The 25,973-nt window shown below is 41.8% G+C and overlaps 3 protein-coding genes across 3 annotated transcripts; all 3 read right to left on the bottom strand.

Annotated features, from left to right (window-relative positions):
* Window positions 1-2,218: 2,218 nt before the first annotated feature.
* hoxc8a (homeobox C8a) lies at window positions 2,219-6,052 on the bottom strand. Its single transcript, XM_069527028.1, has 2 exons — window positions 5,251-6,052; window positions 2,219-3,872 (listed from the first exon to the last, which is right to left on the bottom strand). Exons 1-2 carry the CDS (start codon window positions 5,684-5,686, stop codon window positions 3,556-3,558), a joined length of 753 nt encoding a protein of 250 aa, XP_069383129.1. The 5' UTR covers window positions 5,687-6,052; the 3' UTR covers window positions 2,219-3,555.
* Window positions 6,053-9,372: 3,320 nt separating this feature from the next.
* On the bottom strand, window positions 9,373-11,815 carry hoxc9a (homeobox C9a). Its single transcript, XM_020095976.2, has 2 exons — window positions 11,265-11,815; window positions 9,373-10,259 (listed from the first exon to the last, which is right to left on the bottom strand). The coding sequence occupies exons 1-2, from the start codon at window positions 11,806-11,808 to the stop codon at window positions 10,015-10,017; spliced, it is 789 nt and encodes a 262-aa protein (XP_019951535.1). The 5' UTR covers window positions 11,809-11,815; the 3' UTR covers window positions 9,373-10,014.
* A 7,767-nt stretch (window positions 11,816-19,582) lies between these two features.
* Window positions 19,583-25,128, bottom strand: hoxc10a (homeobox C10a). The gene is made up of 2 exons (XM_020095970.2): window positions 21,913-25,128; window positions 19,583-19,863 (listed from the first exon to the last, which is right to left on the bottom strand). The coding sequence occupies exons 1-2, from the start codon at window positions 22,628-22,630 to the stop codon at window positions 19,586-19,588; spliced, it is 996 nt and encodes a 331-aa protein (XP_019951529.1). The 5' UTR covers window positions 22,631-25,128; the 3' UTR covers window positions 19,583-19,585.
* Window positions 25,129-25,973: the final 845 nt, after the last annotated feature.

The raw sequence follows: 25,973 nt of genomic DNA, 5'->3' as shown, positions 1-25,973 counted from the left end.
TTTCCTTGCAGGCCGTGATCTCCACACTGAGCCTTGGCTATACACACAGAGAGAAAAAGATGTGGACCCATCCTTTACACCGCCAATAAAGTTTACAGCGGGTCCACTAAACTTTATTGGCAATGTCAACCCTATGGTAAAAGTACACAAACGCACGCACACACACAGACACACACAAAGGGCCCCGAAATCCGTGGCACAGAATAGCTTCGACTTGGGGGGGCACACATCCGGAAATGTTCTAAAGAAGACACGCAGGCAAACAGAGGAAAAGGGCCTGGGTGAGGAGGATGCGCTTTGAAGCAACATTGATTCATTCAGGGGAAAAATAAAGCAAAATCAGACAGAGAGGGGAACGACGCTGAAGTGAGAATCTGCAAACCCCCATTTGCCTCTGTTGTATTAATTCTGCACTATTCACGTTTTGTATCAAGGTGAACTTCTGAATTAAAAATAAATGTTATGAAAATCACATACATCCTGTAACTCTGTGCCTTCGATGGAACTCTATTCATTAGACGTGTTGAATTTTACCAATCAAACACAAGAAATGTTGTTCTCAGTTGTTGCTCATGTTTTTCTCCACAGGTTAGTTTTACTGGGGTTGAACGTAAATAAAAAAATATTAAATGAAGAAACAGCTGCAGCTCCTTTCTTTTTCATCTGTCTTTTAAAAAAACGAATTAACATAAGTCTGAATTTTCCAAATCCCACTATCCACCTGCTCAATTAAAAATAAAATAAACACATTCAATTTGAATTTAAAGATAGACCTATCATATATTCCTCTGACGCCCACATCTGATACTAGTCTCCACCGTTTAAGTATTTACACACACAGTGTCTGACATACACACCAAAAGGATCACTTCAGCTTAATAGTTAATAGGCTCAAATAGTTTAGTATGATAATAGGCCTACCTGGGCAGATTAAAAAAAAAGCAGGGAGACCTGACGCACCAGGAGCTTTAAATAATTTAGATGCTTGAGACTGACTCCAACCACAGGGAGAGACGACAGCAGCAATTAGTTGCTAAGTAGCACTAATAAATTTATATAAGAAAGTCAAATTAAAAAAAGGGAAAGTCAGCAGCAGTAACACAGCGGTGTGTCTGGGCCTTCATTTTTAAAAATGCAGCTCTGGAATACATGTGAAATTGTGCTTCAAACATTAGGTGGAGGGTAGGTCAGATTACACGTTTTGAAAAAGGGGGATCGGATGTCTATGAATATAATCGAGCAGGTCCTGGTGTTTGAGCAGATGTAACAACACTTGAAGTGACCTGGATTGATGTATTTGAGACACGTTGCTGTGCAAAAATAAACGTGGCTCTCGGTTTTACGGGGGCTGCTGCTCATATATGAGTTGAGTTTTAAGCGGTGACCATAAACACAGCAGGAGGAGAAGATGGGACTCAAGGTGTTATACCTGCACTTGGCCTCTCACTCGCTTTGATTCCAGAGGTTCCGTCTGGACGCAACACCTCCGGCGCTCAAAGCCTCCCCCATGCTTTGCCATTATTTAGTCTGATGATGAACATAACACGCCAGCAGATGTTTGTTAATCTCTTCTCAAACTGCCATCATTCATCCCAAGATTCATTAAGAAAAGCTTGGCGTCCTCCCTGAAGAGAGGAAGTTTGTTTTTTATATTTTATTAAGAAGATGAATCAAATACGATCCAGGCTTTGGAAAGGGCGCATGCTGTGACCGGGACCCACAGCCTCTCCTTAAAAGGTAAAGGGATACGTGCGCAAAGGCAAGTCTGGCGTTTATTTAATCGATTGAGTTGCAAAGTTTAAATTATGCAAACTTCAAAGAATGGGCGATTAAATAAGCTTCAGCATTCCTCTTCCCTCCTGCCACCGCCTGTTAAACATTTTGCGCACATGGCCTGGAAATTAAAGCATCATCAAAACACCAGCATTGGTGCATTTCCAGTCCAAGTAGAAGGGTTCATTATTTGTTCCAAATGACCTCTGGAAATGTTATGATATGAAAACTGAGGGTTATATATTGAGCCCTGGTGGTTTCTATTGCATCTAAAAGTCTGGATCTTAGAGAGAAAAACTGAATTGGCAAATCAATAAAAAAAAATTGTGGACTATTGGTTTTTCACTTTACGTATGCATGCTCTTATTTTGATGTGTGTTTTGGGTGGAAGGTGGGAGTAGCTACAGTATAACCGAGGCGGTAATATCAATAAAAAAAACAGAAATGACTGTGAGCCATCTTGTTTATTCGTGATTTTACATCAACAATGGCGGGGGACACACAAATCCGTCTTTCACAGGAGAAACACCAGGAAACGAGCATATTGTTCACATCAATATATAACAAGACGTACATAAAGATTATATTCAGTGCAAAACAACTACGCTATATCACCAGCACATTAAAATAAAAATTCCCTTACTTTTTTTGTTTAATCGTTGTAATTGTAGCAGGTATTATCATACACAGTAAAATGTGCGTTATAGGCAGTTTTAGTTGTTGGGGAAATAGCTTGCGATCAGATCAGAGCGATGCCATGTAAGTGTGGAATATAAATTCTGCAAAGGCAAGGCTCTGAGTTTAGGTAGTGCCGTGGTACAATCTCTAACTTGTTCGCTTGGCTTTGAGCTATAATTGTCTTCCCAAGACTCACAAATTGTCTTCAAACAAGTGTATATTGTAATATTGGGTAAATGCTACATACATAACTTAATATAAGGTTTTTGATATAGAACACTTTCAAAATTAAAACCATATGAAATCTCTTATATTCAGAAATCTCTATTGCAATTTCCCCAGGTTTTAGGTAGCATCAAAGGATTTCAAACGATTGCATTTCCCTGGTATATCCTAGAAAACAAGAAGATGTCTGAGGAGCTATAATGGCTATCTTTGTCTAGGCCATTCACATGAAGACGAGTAAAACAGTTTACAGTAACAATTAGAAGAATAAAACGTGTGGGGTTATACACAGGCTGGGAGCCAATGTAACTGCTGCGATGATGATGATGATGATGTCTGAACACTCACTACTAAGTTATAGGCCTACATTGGTTACTCTGACTGAAATGATGTTCTTATTTTTTTGAATGTAGGCTATCTATTTACAACACAGGTCGGCGTTGGTCATGTCTTTGATCTTATTGGCTAGGCTTTTGATGTTGTTATTATTAAAAAGCAAATTTGTGAGAGTAAAAAACAAATAATAGTTATAATAATAATAATAATAATAATAAGAGCTAAGCCATTTTCCATCTAACATGCGTTTTAGATTTATTCCCCCTTCTTCTACGACAAAAAAACAAAATGCTACAAGCTTGTGTAGCTTCTACAAAATGTCAAACGGAAATGCGATGTTGGGAGAATCGTGAGAAGGGAGAATTTTGTCTATTTATGACAGCAATATTTGTGGGATTCCTGTTCCCTCTTGACAAAATGAAAGGATGGTCATAAAGTTGACGCTCTCTGCCTCCTTGTGACTCTTCCTCTGTTTATGGGACCTCTCTCTCTCTCTTTTTCTTCCTTTTTTCAGCCATATAACCATAAAAAAGGACCATAAAATCACTCCTTGGTCTCTTCTTTCTCTTCCGCTTCTTTCTCCTCGGCCTCTTCCCCTTCACCGTCCTCGTTGCCCTCCTCCTCGCCCTCGGCTTCGGCCTCTCCCCTCTGACCCGGAAACTTGTCTTTGTTGTTCTCTTTTTTCCACTTCATCCTCCTGTTCTGAAACCAAATCTTCACCTGCCGCTCGGTGAGGCTCAGGGCGTGGGACACCTCGATCCTCCGCTTGCGGGTCAGGTAAGGGTTGAAGAGAAACTCCTTCTCCAGTTCAAGAGTTTGGTAGCGACTGTAGGTTTGCCTCCCGTTCCGTCTTCCTGGGGCTTGAATGAAATAAAGCCAGAAGTTAGCTGGACGGTTCCCCAATTTCAAAAAAATAAAATCATGCATTAATTCTGCATATTTTATTTTCCATCAGCATGAATAGGCGACTAATCCTGGCGTTCAGCCCACAGCAGCTCATTTCCACTCATACAGACGGTTGGGAAGCTTTATTTAAATGTTGTGTACATTATCAGTGAGATGTATTTGCTCTTGGGGGACATTTCAAATAAAAATCTTATAGTTAGTATTAATGGTAATTTTCACTCATGTTTGTGCCATTTACAGTTGTGTGTGCTGGAGTGATCAGCTGTCTGATGCAACTTTAACGTCCACTTCAAGTGTTCCTATAGGTGAGTATGAGAAGACGGTGTATTTTTATTTTTTTAAAGAGTGGGGCTATAATTATGAATTATTATATTATATGTATATTATGGCATGTTCCTACAAACCTTGTGTATTATAGTCTATTTTAAATTAAAGCCTCTTTATAGTAATATAAGCATGGTTTTCCTCTCTAGTAACGTGGCTTTTAAATGTCTGATTTTCACACAAACACACACACACACACACACACTCACTCACTCACTCACTAGTGTAAAATGTAAAGAAATAAGGTGAATGTATTGTGTTGAAAGAGAGGTGAAGGTGCACTGTAACAACAGATGGGGGCATGGCTAATGTTAAATGTCTCTGAGCAGATAAAAATGAGTCTTACACCTGTGTGGAGTTAATGTAGCCTGATAGCCTGAACATGATGATCCGTGAATGGAAGAGGTAATGTCTACAAAGCCTTTATGATTATGGCCGTATGAGTCTGAGCCACGATGGGCCTGTGGATCGAATTACCCCCAAATCCTTAAACCCCGGATTCTGGGTAAACCGGGACATGCTGTGTCTGCAGCTAACCCTCCTGTCACTCTGCATGCTCATTCTGAGCTGTGTGGTAGCATCATATTTTAAACTATGACTTATTCATCATCTCCCCCCCACAGTGCCTTTCCGGAGTTTGTGAAATATCTTATGTGAACGATAATTGACTTGAAAGAGCTGGTGTCATGAGCTGCGATGAGCAATCCAGTGTTTTAAAGGCACTTTTCAAAGCAACAACTCAGCCCTGTATGGACATGTGCTGCAGAGTAACAGCAGCCTGCAGTACAGGTTGTATGTGCCCCATCATGTTCCCTCACTTATTTCGTTTTATAGTTATTGAGTCACACTCACATATATATACACACATGTGCTCAGGCATATTCAGCACACATACAGACAAACACACAGGCAGACACACGCTGACGCACACATACACACACACAGTCACTCACAGGCGCGCGCACCGAGCAACACAGAAAGAATAGGAAATAATTGTACGATTCTGACCGTGGGGTCTCATCCAAGGAAACATAAGACTGGGAGAGGTGTTTTGATTTAAGTGGCCTTGTCCTTCTCCGGGGTTAGAGCTGCTCGACGATTTACAGTCTGGGTATTGCGCTAGGCTTGCGTCTTGCTGGGTACCATAAAGCGTTTGCCTCGGAAGGGCTTCATATCCATAAAATTTCGTTGCGTCTCCGTGGCACGCAAGAGCGCAGGGGTTCTGCTGGTATCCGGGATTCGTGATCCCCGTGGTCCCGTGGTGGAAAAAGTCCTGCACATGATGGGACGGGTGCTGAAAGCCCGGCGCGGCTGCTCCGGGTCCGTAGACCAGCGTGTGGCTGCGGGCGACGCTTTGTGGAAACCTGCAGTCGTAGTAAGTTGGCTCCAGTGACTCACCGCCTTTGTATTTAGAAAAAAGAGGGTTAACAAAATAGGAGCTCATGTTTGGTTGGCATCAAGCAGACGGGCTCTCTCGCAGCGGAATATCTCCTTTAGGATGATGGCAGCCTTTTGTTTAGGGTCCCAACTCGCGCAGCGCGCACAGGCAGACAAACCGGAACTAGGAGAAACGCTGCCCCTTTGGACAATCTACGGCAGCTCACTCTCTCTGAGCCGTTCCTCTCATCGGATTTCGCTCGCAGTCGTGAGTGGGGTGGTGGTTTTTTTTCGAGGCTCAAACCCGGCTCATGGCTTTGGCTTCGGATGTGTACGGTTAAAAAGCTGACTTGCTCGACCGGCACAGTCACAGACGCTGCTCTTTTCTGTCTTTTTCCTTTTTTTTTTTTTTTGAGCTTCCCACCCAACCACCCCCACCATGCACAGGCGCACCCCCTCCTCCTCCCCCCCACCCCCCACCCCTTCATCTCTCTGTGACCGGTCAGACGTGGGCCCTTACGTATATATATCCACCTTGAGAGGGGATACACTAATCATAACCAACAACCCAAGAGGCTTTAAACGTGATCAATGTTGTATTTATAACTTAAAAAGTCGAGCTGATCAATGGAGTCGAGGGGGGAAACGGCTCAAATGTAAAGACTGTGAAGCATGATGCATTTTCACCACATGTCCGAGTTTATAGTTTGTCCTGTCGTCTCTGCATGGAGGTAGTGAGGTGCACGAAGCAGGAGTATCTACTATGTAAAGGTGTCATGAGCTGGTGTTTGCCCTCTCAGGCCCAAACGAAGGTTACGCACCAATTCCTAGAAAATAGTTGACCCTTTACTGACTCCAGGAGCTCGTGGAGAATCGTTAAAAGCAATTCTACAAAATAGTACAAAAGCAAGACACAACTGAAGCTGTGTGACACAGGCGAATCATTTGGGGTTTCACACAACACATCCCGGCCGTGTAATGTCGTGGAGCTGCAGGAGCAGAGCGGCACACTTTGCACCGTGCGCTGTAAAACACCGACACACGCAAATATAAACACGACCTATGAATACTGGGTGCCACTTACTGACCCCGTAAAACCGACGAGGATGAGCAGTAAATCTCCCACGTGGAGGAGTTCATAAAATTTTACATGGGATGTTTAGCCACAATCAACGCGCGCACATTTCCCAGCTCAATAGTCGTATGGACGCCCTCCCTCATCCCCCCCCTCTCCAAATATGCCAGTGTGGTTTTTGTGAGGTTACTGACGTTTTATACGCATCATCGTAAAATATGAAAGGCGCACGGGGCGAATTTATAGACCGTTCACACTCTATAAATATGCAGATTGACAATCATAGTTGCACATTTCTTGGGCGCTGGTGCAGATGTTCCTATACCGTCAAACATGGAAATGTACAAAAGAGCAGGTAGCTCTTCTTAAATAAAAGAAACTGCAATTTCTAAATTATTATTAGTATTATTATTATCATCAGTATGTTTTGTGGTTCTTTGATGCAATTTATTGTCTAATGTTGTTGCTATTCCTGCTGTCAGTGTTGCCATGTGTTGTATCCATGTAATGCAATTGATGTGATTTTTTTTATAACTGCTATTAAAGTAGAAATTGTATGTTTTTAATACGTTTCCTGTCTCTTTGTTAATTACATTGTCAGTTGGGGTTTTTCCACCAAAATATTGGTGAATAACTGACATATTATTTTTCACAGCTTTAAAAATACAAATACAAATTAAAAAAATAGCAACAATCCAGACACATATTGTCGTTATAATCTATTTATATATTTATAGAAATGTATATATTGTTGCCCCTCGTTAAAAGTAATTCCAGTATAAGCTCCAGTGACGGTTCTAAAGAGCACACAATGAGAGGTAATAAAAAAATACCACAACAGCCACGTAAATTCATAGAATCTCGGAGATGGGATTAGATTTTCAAAACAACAAATTGGCAAAAACAGAAATAAATATTTACCCCAGAACATGGAAGGAAACTAAATAATAATAACAATGTAAAAATAAAAGAAATCCAATCTGCACACTTTCTGTTTCCAACACAACAAGCACCTCGCTGCATTCCTGAGTGCTGCTCTGTGGCCTATTACGCAAAATGCGGTGCGTGACCATATCTGTCATTTTGTCATCGATAGGTTACTATTCATTCTTGAGCCAAGCCACAGAGCTGTAAAAAAAGCCCTTCAACGCACACACACTCTGCTCAAAACGTGGACCAACAGCGTCATCTAGTGTCGAGATGCGTCCCTAAACCTGAGTGAATCCACCAATCAGAGACAACGGTGAAGTGGAAAGAAAGGATCTCCCCATTTGTCCAAAGCATGAATGTATCTGGTCTTTTTCCTTAAATAAAGCAGATGTTTACCACCACATCTGGAAGTAAACAGCTCCACTATCCCGTGCTGTACAAGCTCCAAATGTGTGTTTTATCATTTATCGCCACGGCCACTGTACCTACAGTTGTACCAGGGTGCACTGCTGCAGTCATATTTATGAACTATTTATTAACTATTGACGTTTTCCCATCTAATTGTGGGCTGATAGTCCACTCATGGGATGAAGTGCAGAGGGGCTGCTGATAGCCCATCAGGCAAGAAGTCCCCCCGAACAGTGCGCATGACTCTCCTTTGAACGAGTCCACCACCACCTTCCATTAAAACCATAAAGTAATTTAGCCCAGACGTCTAGCCAGTTAGTCGAGTTTGCTTTGTTCGTCTGCATTTGAGACAAACAGCCGAGCTCCAACAGGGGCTGTAAAACTGGCATTTTTGTCCGAGCCGAGCGGAAATGTGCTGGATTGGTCTTTGAAATTGCTGCATCCTGTCCGTATTGTTTGCCACCACAAAAAGGCAATTTAGGCCTATCCCAGGAAACAAATGCGAGACATGGGAAATTGTCTCTCACCTAAACCTCAGCTGCTCAAATTCAGTCTGAGGTTTTCTGTGAAGTCAAAGCTCATTTAGAAAGAGATTCAGTTCGATTGTTTTTTAAATGCTACGCAGCAGTTGTTGATATCTACATATCAATCTGCCCGCATTCTTAGAAATGAGGTATTTGTGTTGTATGCATTTAAATGATCTCTCTTTAAATTATTTTTGTTTACAGTTTACAATGTAGGCTACTGCTGCAGCACCTCCACATTAGTAAAATGTAAACAACAGCAGAAAGAATTATATTCCGCAAAACCATACTACTATTATTATATCTGGAGAAATGCGCATTTTCTCCAAATGGTTAATGTGTATTTATTTGATTTGTACGCACATTTTCCTCAGAATGTGCGTAACTTGTAAACGCTGAAAATGCGGCTGATCCAAACCACTAAATAAAGAAATAACACAAAGCAAAAAAGGAAAACAACTGTATCCTGCTCAAGTATTAACTGTGCAGACACCGTGAGGGATTCGGCTTCGTCATCACGCGCAATAGCAGAGCTCACGGAGGCCTTATATAGCTGTGCACGACCAAAACACAGCAGAGGAAGAGTTGTATAGAGACACAATTAATTAGAAAGCTATAATATGTTCGCGATCTGCAGCCTCGGTTGTACAATAATGGTTTGGCTTGGCTTCACTTTCTCTGCGGCTTTTTTGAATTAAGATATTGTGTGAGATGAGGTTCAGTTCGTTGGGCCCTCGAGTGCAGCCGTGGACTAATTACTAAATGCGCACAAGCGTGATGTCCACTTTGAGTCACAATAAATACAGAAAACCAGCACTTAGTGATTATGTTTATATTTGCAGAGTTTCTATATCTACACTATATAATTAAACTCGTAAACTACAATCCAAAAACCAAAGAGAGAGAAGATGCACAAATACAGCAACAACTATCACAAAAAAATACAAGACAACCTAGAACGCAGATGTTTTCTGTGTCTGTACAAAATACTACACCTGCACAACAACGTACAAAGGAAGTAAACATGAGAGAGAAAAACATTCACATCATAAATTATTGTGGGTTTGTCAAAATTCTAAAGAATTCAAGTATTTTCTTTTTTCTTCCTAACGTAAACAAACTGCTGTGGTAGGCTTTTCTATTACAAGAACAAAAAAATAATAGGTATTTATATAAAGGTATTTCAAAGTGAAAACAGAATGTAAGTGTCTTCTTAGAATTCTTTTTTATTTCTCTTTGTCTTGTCTTCAACGCTTGACACAATTTGTGCGATGGCAAAATAACATGATCAGCATCAAACAGTCTCGAACTGAAGGTTAATACAAAATCCAACAAAGTGATAAATATGAAGAAGAGGTGGCGAGGTGGAGGAGAGGAAGGGGTCGTCGTGTGTTTTGGTACGTTTGTGCTGTCCATGTGACTGTTCATCACGGCTGTGTCCTCTGACTGCAGTCCACGTTATTGTTCTTTTCTATCGCTCTTTTCTTTGTTCATTTTCTTCATCTTCATTCGCCGATTCTGAAACCAGATTTTGACCTGCCGCTCGGTCAGATTCAGGACCCGGGCCACCTCGTACCGGCGGTCCCTAGTCAGGTACATATTGAACAAAAACTCCTTTTCCAGTTCGAGAGTCTGGTACTTTGTGTAAGGGCATCGCTTCTTCCTTGTGGAGCGGGCATGTATCCAATTTGCCACAGGGTTATCTGCAAGTATAAAAAAACCCCATAAAGATGAAAATAACAAAAATAAGAGGAGGGGGACACACACAGGGATATTATCAAAACTAAATGACTGCCTCATGAGGAAAAATGCGCCTCTGGATTCACAGCAATTCCAATGATGGTGATGGTGATGATGCGTCAATTTAAATACATCACACTGTTCTCTGGTGTTGCAGCTGATAGTCAACATTTAGATGGAGAGATTCTCAGCTCCATTTTACACTGATTTGCTTCCTTGTCACTTTAACTTGCGAGTCACGCCGTCGTAAAATACTCAATGCGCTTATTCACTTTATTGGCCCATAAAATGGCCAGTAGTTCAAGCCGTTACAGGTCCGTGCTGAAAGTCCTCCTATGTGTCCCTACATTCCTCAAGTTGGCCGCAGGAGTCATGTGAATTTGTTCTGGATCCGGAGTGAAAAGCAGAGTTTTAATGCAAATATATCTGCGTGTGGATCTTCTCGTATTTATGTGTGTGAATAAAGTGGGTTACCAGTGGGAGTCAAATGGAAATTAGTGGCTTTACCTCGCACGATTGGCCTACATTTCTTTTTAAAACTCGGCTCATGGGGCTTGACGTGCTGTATGTGATGGCACGGGGTCAAAATATGGTCGTAAAAATGCTCCATAAGGCATTTAGTGATGAATATTGATTCATGTCTAAAAAAGAAACACTTCGCACGTTTTTCACATCAAGCAACGTCCCTCCAAATTCAACGTCTTCCTGTAGGTTTGAGTCCATGTTTACAACCCCGTCTGGTTTTATTGCCCCAATATCAGCCTAATAGCGTTTGTCTTTTATAGTTCCTAAAGCTTCTCCCCCTAAAGCTGAGGCGATTCAGAGCTGCGCAGCAAAGAAGAGGCTCAAACACTTTATAATTTCATACGGGGGCGTTAAAAAGCCTCCAAAGCAAAAGCAGTTTTTACACAATCTCAAAGCAACAGACTTCCACCCGGTTGTAAAAGACTGCAGGAGCTTGAACTTACTCGGATCTAGCTCCGGCTTCTCGTCTTTATGTTTCCCCGAAGCCAGGAGCTCCGACTCGGGAGAGGGTATGTTTTGCAGCGTCTTGTCTCGCGTGTCAGTGGACGAGCAGTACAGATAATCCGTGTAGGTCCGTCCGCTGGAGCCGAGGCACTCGCCGGCTCTGTGCTCCTGGAAGGCGTCGGGCTTCAGCCCGTAGTGCCTGCCGTTTCCCGGATAGCCATGGAAAGTCACGGCGCCTGATATCGGCTCCAGCCACGAGCGCACGTACCTCGAGTCTGTGCCTATGTGAGGTTGGTGACTGTATGGATGGTAAACCACTGATGACTGGGAGTGCACGGGGGCCCAGGAGGTGGAGAAGACCGGTGCCTTGGGTGCGAAGCTGCAGGAAGGGTAGTCGGAGCACTCCGGTACTAGGGACGTCGGACGAGGGCCGGCTGGGTGCGAACCGGGCGCCGAGAAGCGAGTTGCAGCAAGGACATCCTCGTTTTCATGGTTGATCAAGGAGTCCACATAATAATTACTTATGGGACCCGTGGTCGACATGTCGAAGCCTCCCCGACTCTTTTACATGCATCCGATTATTATATGGAGTGTATGTGTACTTTTTTATCTAGCCATAGAACAATCAAGGCAGGTAATTATTTCTCAACGCTTCCCTTCCTGCTATTGGCTGCCTCGACGCCACGTGATTATATTTACCCCCACAAAAATTGTACAGTGGATCAATGCGCCACTTATCCTGGGATACCGTGGCACATAAATCGGATTAAAGAATACGCTCTTTCGCTCCTTTTCTCTCGGACGCATTGGAGGTAACTCTCACCGCCATGTTTCTATATAAAGATAATATATATAAGTGTTGATAGCGGATGTGTGCAGTCGCAGAACAGACCTGTGCGCGCTGCGCCTCACAGCGAGCAAGGCACTATTTGATGGTGTAATCAATCTCTGTCTGGCAAAAACCCACCGTAGCCCCACGTTGCCGCGAGGAATAGAGTTACAGCTTTAAAGTGTTTATTGAATCGTTGACGAGTTTTATCCTTATTAAACCCGCAGCGCATTCGATAACGTGGAGGGTTTATAACTTCCTGCGGAATGTTGTTAATTTCTTAACAGAGAGAGAAGCCTTCACAGTAGCCACGCGCACATATACATATATAGACACAGAGGAGAGGGGGGAATCAAACTCCGGGATGCAGGACACCCCAACAATAAACTTTGCACTGTTTTAACGAGGGCACAACAGACCAAACATTTCCTAAGTGGGATTTGCGGAGATAGGAGAGGAGGGGATTCGGATTCTTGACAAGCAGCCCACTACAGCGGGCTATATTCGGCTGCATGGTGACCGTTCATGTTTTTTATGCCCATCAATAAATTTTAACGAGGACCATTTGATTGTTCATAAACTTGTCGTTAATAAGAGTACATCCGGGTTCCCCCAGCTTAAACGTAAAGCCACTGCCACAAGATGCGAGTGAAACTATTTGCATTAAAGACAAGGAAAGAGAAAGGCCGAGGACAGGATGGAGGAGGACAGAGGAGCAGTGGAGGTAAAAGGGTTCGTTGAAGAGGTTCAACCAAATGAAGGCTCTCAAGATTGGGAATAATGTTCGTGTTGTGTCTAATGGCAGGACTTTACTGTATTTGCCCTGCAGTGCACCAGTAGCTTGTCAGTTATTAGGCTGTAAAAACCACCCTGAACTCTTCTGCAGGAGACAAATATAAGACAATACTTACATGCGCAGGAGACGGGGGAAAGCGAGGAAGGCACCAGTGTCATTGGGGAAGACAATTAGACTAATTGTACCATAAATAATAATGAACTTTAATGCATGTATGTGCAGAATGGATGGGGGCATGGCTGATGCATCAGTAAATCCCACTAAAAGCCGCACATGTTGTATTTCTGTGATGTGGTGACTTTGGTGCGAAAGAGTTTTTGTGCTTTTTGGGTTAAGAAAAATAATGGTGAAGCTGACGTGTGTTGTTTTGGGGTTTTTGATGCTGTGTGTATGCGTTTATGTTTTATCCGAAGGTGGTTTTGGTGTTTTGGAGGCTGTTAGTTTTTGGGGTTATATGCGTGCTGGTGTTTGTAATTGTTTCTGACATTTCATATTGTTTTCCTCTCGCTGTGGACAAGTGGTTAGTATAAAAACAAGGCAGGCGGTCTGGAAACGGCTGATCAAACTTTAAGATGACAGAGAAATATTTGTATGTATGTATAAGAGCGTGCAGATCAGACAGTTGTAATGCGTAAAAGTGAAATTATAATAGTGCAGCCGTGCAAACCACTACACGCTGAAATTAACACAAACTGGGCGCACTATGATCCATAAAGTACGACATGGTGTTTAACCAAAGACACAAACTTCAAAATAAAACACAATTTAGTATAGTTGTATGAATCCGAATGTAAGTGTTGAAATAAAAAAAAAACGTTTGTGGAAGCCAAAATACACGGGTCCATTGACGTCACATATTAGATACAATTTCCCCCAAAAATGTGTCCAAATTATTTCTCACGCTACACAATGAACTGACGTGATATTCAATATTCAGTCTTCACGCACATGGCGTGAAACAAAATGTAATCGGTATGTATAGACGCATTTGGGAAGTGCGATGCGTGTCATGGTTGCTGAGTTCAGTTTCAACCATGAAATTTAAAAGGCCAGACGCCAGACCTGAACCCCGATAGCGCCAAACGGTATCCTGGAGTGCGCTGATGACTGCGCCAGCCTGCAGAGACTCAAATATTCCCCCACATGTTTACTCAAATAAAGCCGTTAACTGCATCTACCTTATCTCACACCACATCGTATACGTGTGTGTGTCTATGAGAGAGAGTGTGTGTGTGTGTGTGTGTGTGAGTGTGTGCACGTGTGTTTTCTGCAGGTTGAAGGTCTGAGTCCGTTAATTCAACTGCTGCCATTACAGCTGAATGACAAAGTGCCCAATGACCATTTATTACAATAACATATGGTCATATAAATACATTATATAGTCATATAGCCATGTCCAGAGTAATCCACTGAAATCCTCAATCCTTTATGTTCTCGTGGGCGTGCGCGCCCGTGCGTGTGTGTGTCCATTAATGATGTAAGTAATATTATTTTAAACAACGTATCCATTCCACATGTTTATCCATGTTTGATGAGCTATAATAAAAACTACATCATCAAGATTTCCTCAGTTGTTTCTTATTTCTCAAATTTCTGTCTTGTGCCACGTTCGAACAAAACTGAAACAGCAACTGAAACATATACAATTATACGTCCATAGAAACGCTTCTATCTCGCATGGATAAACCTTTTTATTATTTTATTTCAAATGGTCACGCCCTGTTGAAGATTTGAGATAGAAAAACATCCTGCTACGATGAACAAAGCGAAAAGTGACAGTTGTTCATTTCGTTCAGGAGAATATCCTCCAGTGTCATCAATACACAAGACTAGATAAAAGATAAAAGAGTGCGTAAAGGTTAATAGAATAAATGAAACAACAATGCTTGTTTAGTTCGCGCTCCTCTGCAGCCAAGTTAAGTCAATTTTGTACTTATTGTCCAAAATCACACATTTGCCTCTTAAAGGCTTCAGTCTGTCTCCATCTATCCTTTGACTCTGTAACATTACATGGAAATACTGCGTGTTTCAGCCTGGATGTGCCCATATACCTTAAGTATGTAAATTTGGTCGTGATAACGTCAATACTTGAAACTGATACGACCATATGAGCCCGTGTCTGACATTTCTCTATCACACGATCAAGTTTCCATTCATAACATCAGAGCAAATACGAGTGAGATAGCTGTGCCTGTGCAAGTAACGCCAAACTGACGTGGACAGAGTGGTTTTGGTTAAACAGGACATTTATTAGGAGTTTTGAGTCTTTACATGGCAAGTGGAGAAAAAAGCCTGACGCTGAGTCACAGTTTGGGTGTATACTGTTACTGTTTGAAATAACTATTTGAGGACCAACGCCTTAAATCCAATATCTACAAACCCCTTAAAAAAAGAATGCATGTTTTGCCTAAATCCAGCTTTGAAAGGTTATAACGTGAATAAAAGTTACATACTGACCAAGCAGCTTCACTACACATCATGAAACGGTTGCGATTTAAATAACAAGGCAAATATTCAAACGGCAGTTTAAATATTAATTATTTTAAAAAGATTGAATTGCAGATTACGACAGAATATTGTGCATTTATTTCCTTATAATCACAAACCACATGGGCGTATCAAGACACAATTATCTCCTGTGTATGTTCATGTAAAATATACATTCCAGTGTCAATTCAGTGTGGACTTTGTTTGCTTTCACTTCCATCAGAATAACCAGTTTGCTTCACCTCAGGGTGGACGGATATAAATGACCATTTCAAATGATTCTTCTGGTAACAGTGGTTAAATCACAACATATAGACCTAAGCACTGTAAATATTGCCATCCCCCACACTCGCACGTCGCAGTGTAAACCAATTGGTGCTTTATCTATAGTCAACATTTGGATCATATTATCCGCACACAAGCTCTGCATATGGAAAAATTCAAAGTGAATATCAGAAGCTATTTATAAAAGTCCCCATGTGCGGAACAGACACCACCACAAATACCCGCAGCACAGAAACAGAGAAGCCAGATACGCGTCTTAATTAGAGAATAATGCTCCATCGAAATCAACGTTTTCAGTCTAAACACCTCAAATCTAATTCCCATGTTTTACAGAATAACACATTGTGGGATCTATTGCTAATCAATAAAGATAATACATCATACCAGATATGATAAGAGTAATCGTCGTGTAATATTGATCAGATCATCAGTTTTAGCATGGATTTTGTTCTTTCTTAATGCAGCTTTAATTTCTAATTCCACACCATTAAAATAGGAAATCATTCCTAATTATTAGCCCAATTGTCACTCAATTTAAAAAACGCACTTTAGTTCAATTTCGCTGAAAATGCTCAAAATAAAAATACGAAGGAATATCTGAACATTTTCCATTGAAATAAAGTTACTGTCCTTTGTCTTCTCAACCGAATCATTTACTAATTATTGTAAAATTGTCCAAATACTAAACATATTACTTTACATCTCAAAACCAAAATCTAATTTAACCTACAAAAAAAGGGCAGAAAAGGCGAAAAAGAAAAGAGGTTAGCATAGTTGCTTCGTGTCTGATCATGCCATGGCAGTAACACATCCTCAGCTGTCCTAAAGAGGTGTCTGTGTGAAGCCCTCAGTTCCTGTGCGCCACTACAAAGTGAAATAAATTGCTTTATGTGTATATGGTTTTAGGGTGAATCTGTGCAGGGTTCGGGGCTGTTTCCAGCGCTGTAAAGTCTTTGTCAGTGATGCATTCCAAGGGAGACACTCATTCACTGCAGCTGAATGAAAGTGACTTTGGATTCCAGACTGTCTCTTCCAGTTGCACCACCGCCAAAGGGAGCAGGGGGCTGAGGAAACAAGGGGAAATAGTGACCAGTATAAACACTAGTCTCCCTTGCAAGAAAAAAGCTGCTGACTACGCCACAGGAGCAGACTCTCCATGAATAAATGATTGTTTCTTCTCGATAAGCTGTCCTGAAGATTTCTGTTTTCCTCTGTGACCTTATTTAACCTCTGCTTGTACATTGCTATTGATTCATGTTGTCAATAACCAAACTGTTTGGTTTAAGGCAAAAAGAAAAATAAAGTTAGTCTACTCATGATGGTAAATGTGTGTATGTGATATATTACATCCCATGTTTGCTAAATCATTTCAATATTTCAGTGCTACAGAAAATAAAAAAGTTCAATACTGATGCTACTGGAGTCTAATTTCGAACAAATTATTTTCGTTTTATAAAGTGAAATTATTTTATAAAATAATGGTTGTGTGTAAACGCAAGTATCTTTATCTCGAGCAACAAAACTTCTGACACAGGGATGTACACGATTAAGGACAATGAAAATATGGAATAAAGTAGCCTAGTTACACTAATGAATGCACAAAATAATAATTTTAGAAATTCCACGGGACAAAAAAAAATCTGGTCTGAATTAACAAAATTTGATTTATAATCGAATGAATGCGGCCATTAAAGCATTAACTGTCAAATTTGTAAATAATTTGACATCGTATACTGTCAGATATTTTATTATTAAGTTCCTGCTTGTCATGAAATATTACAAAAATTAAGAGAGGAAAAAGACACATGTCTGAGCCGTGGATGAACAGACACAAGAACAAAGAGTGCTCACATGGGATCATGGGAATGTCAATACGCATCAATTTATATACCTGCTTCATTTGCAAGATAAACAAATAAGAGCCAAATATCCACCCATGCATCCATCCATCCATCTATCAATCCATCCATCCATCCATATATCAGATCATAAAGCAGCTGAAACCATTAAACCCAAGCAGACAGCCAGTGATGACAGATGCAGCACAACGCAGTCTAAAACTTTACCCCATGTTGTTTACAACCTATTCTCCCTCTGAGAGCTTCGGGAGGTTTTACAGCCCGCCACAAAACAACAGCCAAAGAAAGAAAACGTCTCTGTCCGAAGATATTGCAGCTCAGTTCATTTACAATGCCATTTGCGGGGGCAACCTGTGTGACTATAGGGGGTAATTCAGCGGAAATTGTGCCCTTGATGAAGACGAACTGACGTAATCAAGGCAGTTTCTTGTTGCCGAGCCAGGAAGCCAACCCCAACAACATGAAACTACCTAAACCACGCTTCAGCTTCGCGCAGAAAAGGGGGTTAGAATCCACGGACAAGGACAAAGCATGCATGCACAAAGCCAAGTGAGGATTAACACTATCCAGCACAAAGAGGAAAGGCGAGTACCAGCACAATAAAAAAACACACCAGGCTGCAGCCAGGCTACTTTCTCAATAACACCGCCTAGATAGCAATGCACGTGTTAAAGAGTTAACTCATAAAGATACGTGTCAGCTTTTATATCCTATAGTTGTAACAGCATGGATATAATGTAGCTGCACAGCACAACGTGTACTCAGCTGTTTCATATATGCAATCGTTAAAATAATTAAATCAGAGTATGTACCCAGAAACACAATGCCAACAATATTAGACCAGCACAATGGAATAAACACAAAAGAAATCAGCAGCAGCTTATTAATATCAGCAACTTCATGTGAGTTATCAACGTGAGCAGGCATGCACCGTGCGTGCCACTGGAGCTGTCAAGCAGGCTTCCCTGACAGATGTGGCACAGTTTCCAGCACAGGACGTGGAAATATTCATGAAATATGAGTCCTACCTTCACTCGCCTCCCACAGACGCCTTCCTGCCGCGTTTAGTTATCCACGTGTTTGCCGTGATGCGTGTTGTTGTTGTTGTTATTGTCCCTGCAGCCATCGCGGTCCCTTTTATCCACCATCTTTCTTATCTTCATGCTCCCGTGCAGCTCCCATTATCCCGGGCAGGAGGAGGGTGGCTGCTCCTGCCAGCCCCGGCGACTCGGCTGGATCCTGCACACAGTGCAGTCTCTACTGTGTGGATTAGCCCTCCTCCACACACACCTTTAAACGCATCTTTTACTGCTGCAGCACATTATATTTGCAGATCATAAAATCCTCCCCCAACGCTTTCCAGGGCGAACCTGACATTAGAATTTTATGACCTTGACTTACTGTGGTCACCTGGATAATATTTAAATCAACGTTATGGTCTCTCACTTCTATTAAAACTGCCCTGATCTCCTTCTCTCATCCGCAGTGTCTCTCCCTCCCTCTCATTCCCACCACTATGCCATCAGGGGAAGGACAAAGTTGGTATAAAACCTTTCCGTTTTCCCCTCCTTTTATTGTTTTGGAATCGTGTGCCATGACATAGCTTGATATCATCTTGTGCATGCACACTGCACAGCGGGGGAGGAAGCTGCACGAGAAGTGGCACAACATTCATTAAAGCTCAGCAGAGTGATGCTGCTTAGTTGTTTATACACTGCTGGAGAGCGTCTCCTCCTTTTGTTTGGTTTGTTAATGTTGTGTTATTGATGTAATCACCAGGTAACAGCACATCGCCGTCCTCATGCTGCTGTTCACCTGGAAACCAAAGTCTATAGACTGCAGGATGAGGAGTTCCATCATTAATTTAGGAAGGTGTGTTTGTGGTGTGTGTACCAGATAAAGAGAAAATTGATAATTGATGAATGACACATGCATGTCTGTATTTGTGTCATGCGTCATATTTGTGTTATGTCTCTGTGTGTGTTTCTGTGTGTGTTTCTGTGTGTGTGTGTGTGTGTGCGTGTGTGTGTGTAGATGTAGATGTGTGTGTGCGTAAATATCTCCTCACGAGTAGCTGTAAACTGCACCCTGCCCCCTTTCGCGACTCTCCCTGTTCAGCTTCTTGAGCTTCATGCGTCTGTTCTGGAACCAGATCTTGACCTGTCTGTCGGTCAGGTTGATACTCCGGCTGATCTCCAGGCGGCGCTCCCGAGACAGATACATGTTGAACAAGAACTCCTTCTCCAGCTCCAGCGTCTGGTGCTTTGTGTAGGGACACCGCTTCTTCCGTCCACTTTTGGCTTTCAACCAGCTCCCCATCGTCTTCTCCGCAGATAAATCATCTGCACCAGAGAAAAACAAAGAGAAATTACAACCATGGTCAAACTGCAGCAGTCTGGAGAATTTGTGCAGGGATCACATGCAGCTTCATGACACAATCAATACAATGGATGCTGCTACATGTACACACACATTTCTCAAACGCACGCTGAAGACCGTCCAGCAGCAACAAAGTGAATAAAAAAACAGATTCACCCAGATCCGGACCCTCCGTGACTGCCTTGATCAAATGAACGACACAAAACATCCCACCTTAAGCTACAACTCCTACTGCTCGCAAATTGCTTTTGTATGACGTATGGCTATAATTAGATCAAATCAAACTAGGGTGTGTAAGCACTTCTTTTGTCTTGTTGGACCTCAGACTCCCATAAAAAATTTATTACTTCTGCACACGAGTGCCAAATGAAAAAATGTTGGAGGTTCATCCCAAAACATTAGGAAGTCTCTGTAGCATAATACAAGATTACTACTACCAATAATAATGATATAAACATAACAGGGACAAAGGCACAAGACATGTGTGTGATAGAGAAGGAAAAAAATCACACTGCTGCACATTCTGTTAATTCCTTGATTAGCTTGTGGACTCTGGGGGATAACGCCTCTTTTGCAAAGACAAAGACACACACACACACAAACACACACACGCGCACACACACACAAACACACGCGCACAACACGCAGGTTACAGTAATAATTACCCTAATGTGAACACTGAATTAGTGGCCCACATTTAATCATTGTCAAAACGTTTAATTCACTAATATGGGATTAAGGGGACACACACACACACACACACATAAACATATTCAAAAAGTCGCTCCCGTTGCCTTTGGTACATCTTCCAATTAAATTAAAGGAAATTAAAAAGGATCTTGTTGGTCATCATGTATGGAGCTTTTAGCCAAACCCATAAATAACACAACAAACCGATCCCAGGTTTAAACCGGAGCAAAAGAAAAAGAGTCAAAGGGATGTGCAATAACATAATTGTAGCTATCGTCAATTTATTATGGGCAAACTATCATATGATATAGTTATGATAATCATCGATATTATTACGAGCGTTTAAATCGACTGATCACATATTTTGATAATAATAGAAATCTAATAACAGTTATACACATTTGTAGTTTTGTCCAAAAAACCCCCACAAATTTAGTTTGTTATTTTCAATCTGCCACTTTTAAAATGAGGTAAAGGAAAAGACACGTGTGCTCAGACGTGCAGTTTTATTCTAAATTATTATGCTGCAAAAACTGGGCTGGAATGATTGTGTATTATCGCTTCATCGACGCAGAAACGTGTATTTGTGATGATTTCTGAGATATCATGCATGAGAAACGTGTAAAAGGTTTTTAAATTATTAAGCCAGAGCAAAATGTTTTCAGCCGCTGATACCATACTATTTTGTTATATTGGCTCGGTACAAGAAATTTAAGGCGCAAAATTGTGCTGTTAAAAATGGTTCCGTCAAATGAATATGATCCATGTAAGAGAGAGAGTGGAGGAACAGAAAGTGAGAAGGAGTGTGTGTGTGTGTGTGTCTGAAAGAGAGAGAGAGAGAGAGCGTGTTTATTTCAATGATAACTGCCCATCTCACATTCTCACATTAATGGAAAGGTGTTAAATACCACGGGCACCATAACCCCTGCTAGGCGAGGCTGTCAAATGCTCATACAACCCCATATGACTGCTATCAAACACCAGTCCGCATTATGGGACCGTGACACACAACGCGCACGCGCACACACTCACATGCACACACACACATACACACACACACACACACACACACACACACACACACAAACAAACAACACCACTGACAGAATCAATGCATCCATTATACAATATTTTGGTGAACAAATTATTTGTGTGCATGAGTTTGTGTGCATGAACAAGTGTGTGTGAGTGTGTGAGAGTGTGAGAGTGAGTGTGAGAGAGTGTATCTCTGTGTGTGTGTGTGTGTGTGTGTGGGGGGGGGGGGGGGGGGGGGGGGGGGGGGGGGGGGGGGGTGTATAGTAGTAGTAGTAGTAGTAATCTACCTTTTAATTCCCCGTCCGAGTTATCTGAACAGCTGTCACTCTTGGCCTTCTCTTCCTTCCTGCTCTGACTCTCCTCTGTCTCTGAAGCCTCTCTCGCTGCCTCCTGCGCCGCTTTGCTGCAGCTGATTGTCGATGCTGGTGCTGATTCAACAGATGTCGCCAAGTGTGTCAGGGAGAAGCCGGGGGGGAAATGCTGCTGGTCGTCCTGCTGCGGCCTCCCTCCGCTGTACACCTGGAAACAGCCGCTGGACGAGGCGGCAGTTTGCTGAGGCCGGCAGCTATTGTCCCCGAGCCGGATGTAAGTGGCCGACTCTGTTGTCTGTTTCCCCTTATTGCTGTCATCCTGATAGAGGCAACAAAACGCCTCCTCTTTGACGTTACCCGCTGGAAACGAGCAGGGTTGTAAACACTGGGCAACAGGTTGTTCGTCCCTGCTGCTTTTGGAGGCTGGGGTCCATGTGGCCAGCTGGGCTGACAGGTAGGGCCCATCCTGGAAGCCGCTGAGCGCCAGGGCGCCCGGAGGAGCCTCGTCTCTTTTGGAGAGTGGAGATGGTCCAATCTTGCCAATGTTTCTCATCACTGAATATCCGTACTCTGCGGCTGAGTGGATGTACATTCCGGGGCTGCTGGAGTAACCCTCACCCCTGAAGGAAGATGATCCTCCCATTAAGGAATCCATCAGGAAGTTACCGGGAGCTATGTTATTCGGACATGACATTTTTTTTGCATTTGGCAACACAGTGATCGTTTGGTGTGTTCCACTGGTCTGAACTACGGGATTTCTCCGGGACAATCAGGACAGAGGGATGCGGACATCTTTTGGAGGGGGGTGCAAAAATATCAGCAACATAATTATGGATGCTGGGAGACATGTCATGTGATTTTCAGACCAATAGCGGCATGGAAGTGGCCTTGATGCTCCAGACTGGCGTGACGTCAGCGCGGTCAAGTTGGGGAACATGCAGGCGTTTGGTGGAGCAACAGCGCCACCTAGCGACCACAGGCCGGTCAGGACAGCAGGAGGAACAAAGGACGACTGCTGCAGCAGGGGATTTTTTTAGGGGACTAACTACGTGGCTCGTGAGATTTTGATTTCTGTTTCACTTCAGAACTTCTGATTTTAATTCAACTTTTTATTCGTTCAACGTGTGATGTGCGTTTTCGTCCAGAGCTGCGAGGATGAAACCATCGAGGATTTTGTCATAAAGTGTTTTTGAGTTTGTTTTCATCGACTGGCTTTGTTGTTGCCACCGGTTTAGCAAGGTAAGCAGTAAATGCAGGTGTGTAATTCAATAGAAAATCAGATAAGACGTGAGGCTCTTTGTGACTTGGAATTTTTTTTAAAAACGAGACGTGTTAAACTCTGACGTTGTTTCTGAAAATCAACGGTTCGCTTTTCCATTTGACCTGAAGGTAACATTGTGAAATGCGTCTTTCTTACGTACTTGAGAAGAATAACATGTTTCATGCATGAAATAAAACTTGTATTTTGCCCTGCAGATTATCTATTTGCCTTTTCTCTTCATATTACTTTACCACTGTAACAGAGCTGCACGTGAATCCGTTAAACAGGCCACATATTTAATCTTATTAGGTCTATAAGTTACCTTTAACTACACTGCAGCCTCTCTTCGTGAACTAATTGGTTCTCTTTGTGAAATGGGCTACAAAATGTTAACTAGACGGTGGAATTAGTTCGCTAGTGGCTGATGGGCCTGTAAGAATATTTATTATTGTGGTGCAACAGGAAACTAAACCCCAAAAAGGATTACGTCAAGCATTAAGGTTTTTTCCCCCCTTCTCCCTTTTTTCCTGGTTTTACTGTTACCACAAAACATCTTACAGCCTAATAAATAATTCACTGCATACCTGGGCTATTGTTATGCGCAATTTTGTCTTACTGCCAGGATGTTTCTTGTTGTTTCACATGTGATTCCAATGTTACAGATGTGAAATTAATAGTCTTACTGGTGTTCTTGTTTTTTTTCCTGAATGCTTCTCAGTGTGGCCCAGAGGGGAGAATAATTAACTCTCAACTAAATGAATGCGGGTTTTGCACGTACCTTTTTTTTCCATTTCAAACTAAAACATTTGGTGTGACTCTCTTCTAATTTTCTCCTCAAAACTATTCGTAAAACTAAAATAGATGTTTGAATTTTACATGTCTTAAATATATCTTACAATTTAAAATACATTTACCGTGTGCAGGCGAAATTAGGTGGTGATATTAAAAAGGGAGAAGATTGCAAACATTACAGTGAATATGAAGAAATGTGCAGGATGTATTTGTTACATACACACAGCAGTTTTTAAATGTTTCAATTCAAAAACACAAGACCACTAACGTAAGAGTGCAACTCAGAGGCTACTTATTACACAAAGACATACAAACATATAAAAACAGCCCACTGTAAAATGGTAATATACTTTTGCATGTACAAACACTGTGTCACCTTAGCATCCGCATGTTTTGTTTATTTTTCATTGCAGATATTGTGTTCAGTTCGAAAAAGCGCGGTTGAGTTGGATTCGTGTGTGTTATCGTGGTTATCTGTGCGTCAGTCAGTACAAAACCACACGGACATGATACTAACACTGACACCGTGCTGCTGAATGTTTAAGAAAAGCCTCATTCTCACTGAAGAGTTTGGTTTAAATTTGTCAAGAATCAATCGCAGGAAGGTTAATGCAAAATGAACTTCGTTTAAACCACTGGGTTAAATTCTTTTATGTTAAATACATAAAACTTACTGGACGAATTTAATATTTTTGAAATATGTTGTTTACAAAATTCCCAGTTTTTTTAAACAGACAATATTGTCATTGATGCTACAATGATCCAGAATGTTGTCCACGAAACAATGTCACATTTTCACCTTTGAATATTTCCATTGTCTTGCAGGACAGTCATTTCTTTAAAAGATCAAACTTTAACTTTATTAATACAAACTGTGATTACGTGCGTTCAACTGAGTCTTCGTTAGGAGCGTTTTAACCACACGCGGGTCCTTGAGTTTTGTTTGTGCGTGACGTACACGCGCGCCAGTCTGTCTGTCTGTGTGTTCAGTTCAGAATCATTTCCAAAGGCAAGTGCGACATGTTTTCCTTTTTTATTTTGAACCTGCTGGCATTTGCATTTAAATGGCGATGTTAGCACTAACAACGACGTGTCATATGTGATACACTCCAATCCACATTCAAATAAAATGAAATGTAGTGTGTCTGTGGTCATCCCTTTCATTATTCAACATTCCCCATGATGACCAATGTGCACTAACGTAAGCTGCACAACAGAGAATATCCTACAGCTGCTTTTATGATTTTTGTATTAACTGAATGATCATGTCGTCCTCTGTGTGTGGAGACTTTAGAAGGGAAGGCAGTAAGAGTAACTAGATCAATGAGGGACACGTTCTGTCTAATTCATGAAAAATATACAGTTTGAAGACTGGGTTTTTTCACCAAGGTATGTTCAAATACTGGAATAAAGGATTATTACGGATATTACTTTCGGCACGCACACACACACACACACACACACACACACACACACACACACACACACACACACACACACACACACACCAACACACACACACAAGGATATGATAATAGCCACACCTAATGCACAGCTCAACTCGCTCCTCTAACACACATGGAAAAAAATCTGCTTTATGACACATTCAAAACTTGCCTGCCGGCTACTTCTACTCAGCATGGGAAAAAAAATCGTACACATAAAAATAAATGAGACTATGGCCTACATGTACATGTGCACCGTGCCCTGAATAATCCTCATGAGTCACAGGAGTGGTACCTGCACACGGTCTGAATCAGACATGTTATTATCATCTCAGAGTCCCGAAACAACAAGTGTCAGGGAACAATTGTACAGTGAGGACGTCACACAGCTGAAATTAAATAATTAAGGGTTGTTGTTGTTGGGACCTACACAAGTAACACAATGTTTTCATGTGAAGGCAGAACACACAGTGTGCGGTGCAACGTTACAGGTGTAAAGTCACCAGCTGAACAATCGTGAAAACAATGTAAAATAAGGA

Source organism: Paralichthys olivaceus, chromosome 6, assembly GCF_024713975.1.
Source record: "Paralichthys olivaceus isolate ysfri-2021 chromosome 6, ASM2471397v2, whole genome shotgun sequence".
Taxonomy (NCBI): domain Eukaryota; kingdom Metazoa; phylum Chordata; class Actinopteri; order Pleuronectiformes; family Paralichthyidae; genus Paralichthys; species Paralichthys olivaceus.
The sequence above is the reverse complement of the archived record's forward strand: the minus strand, read 5'-3'. Positions and strand labels throughout refer to the sequence as shown.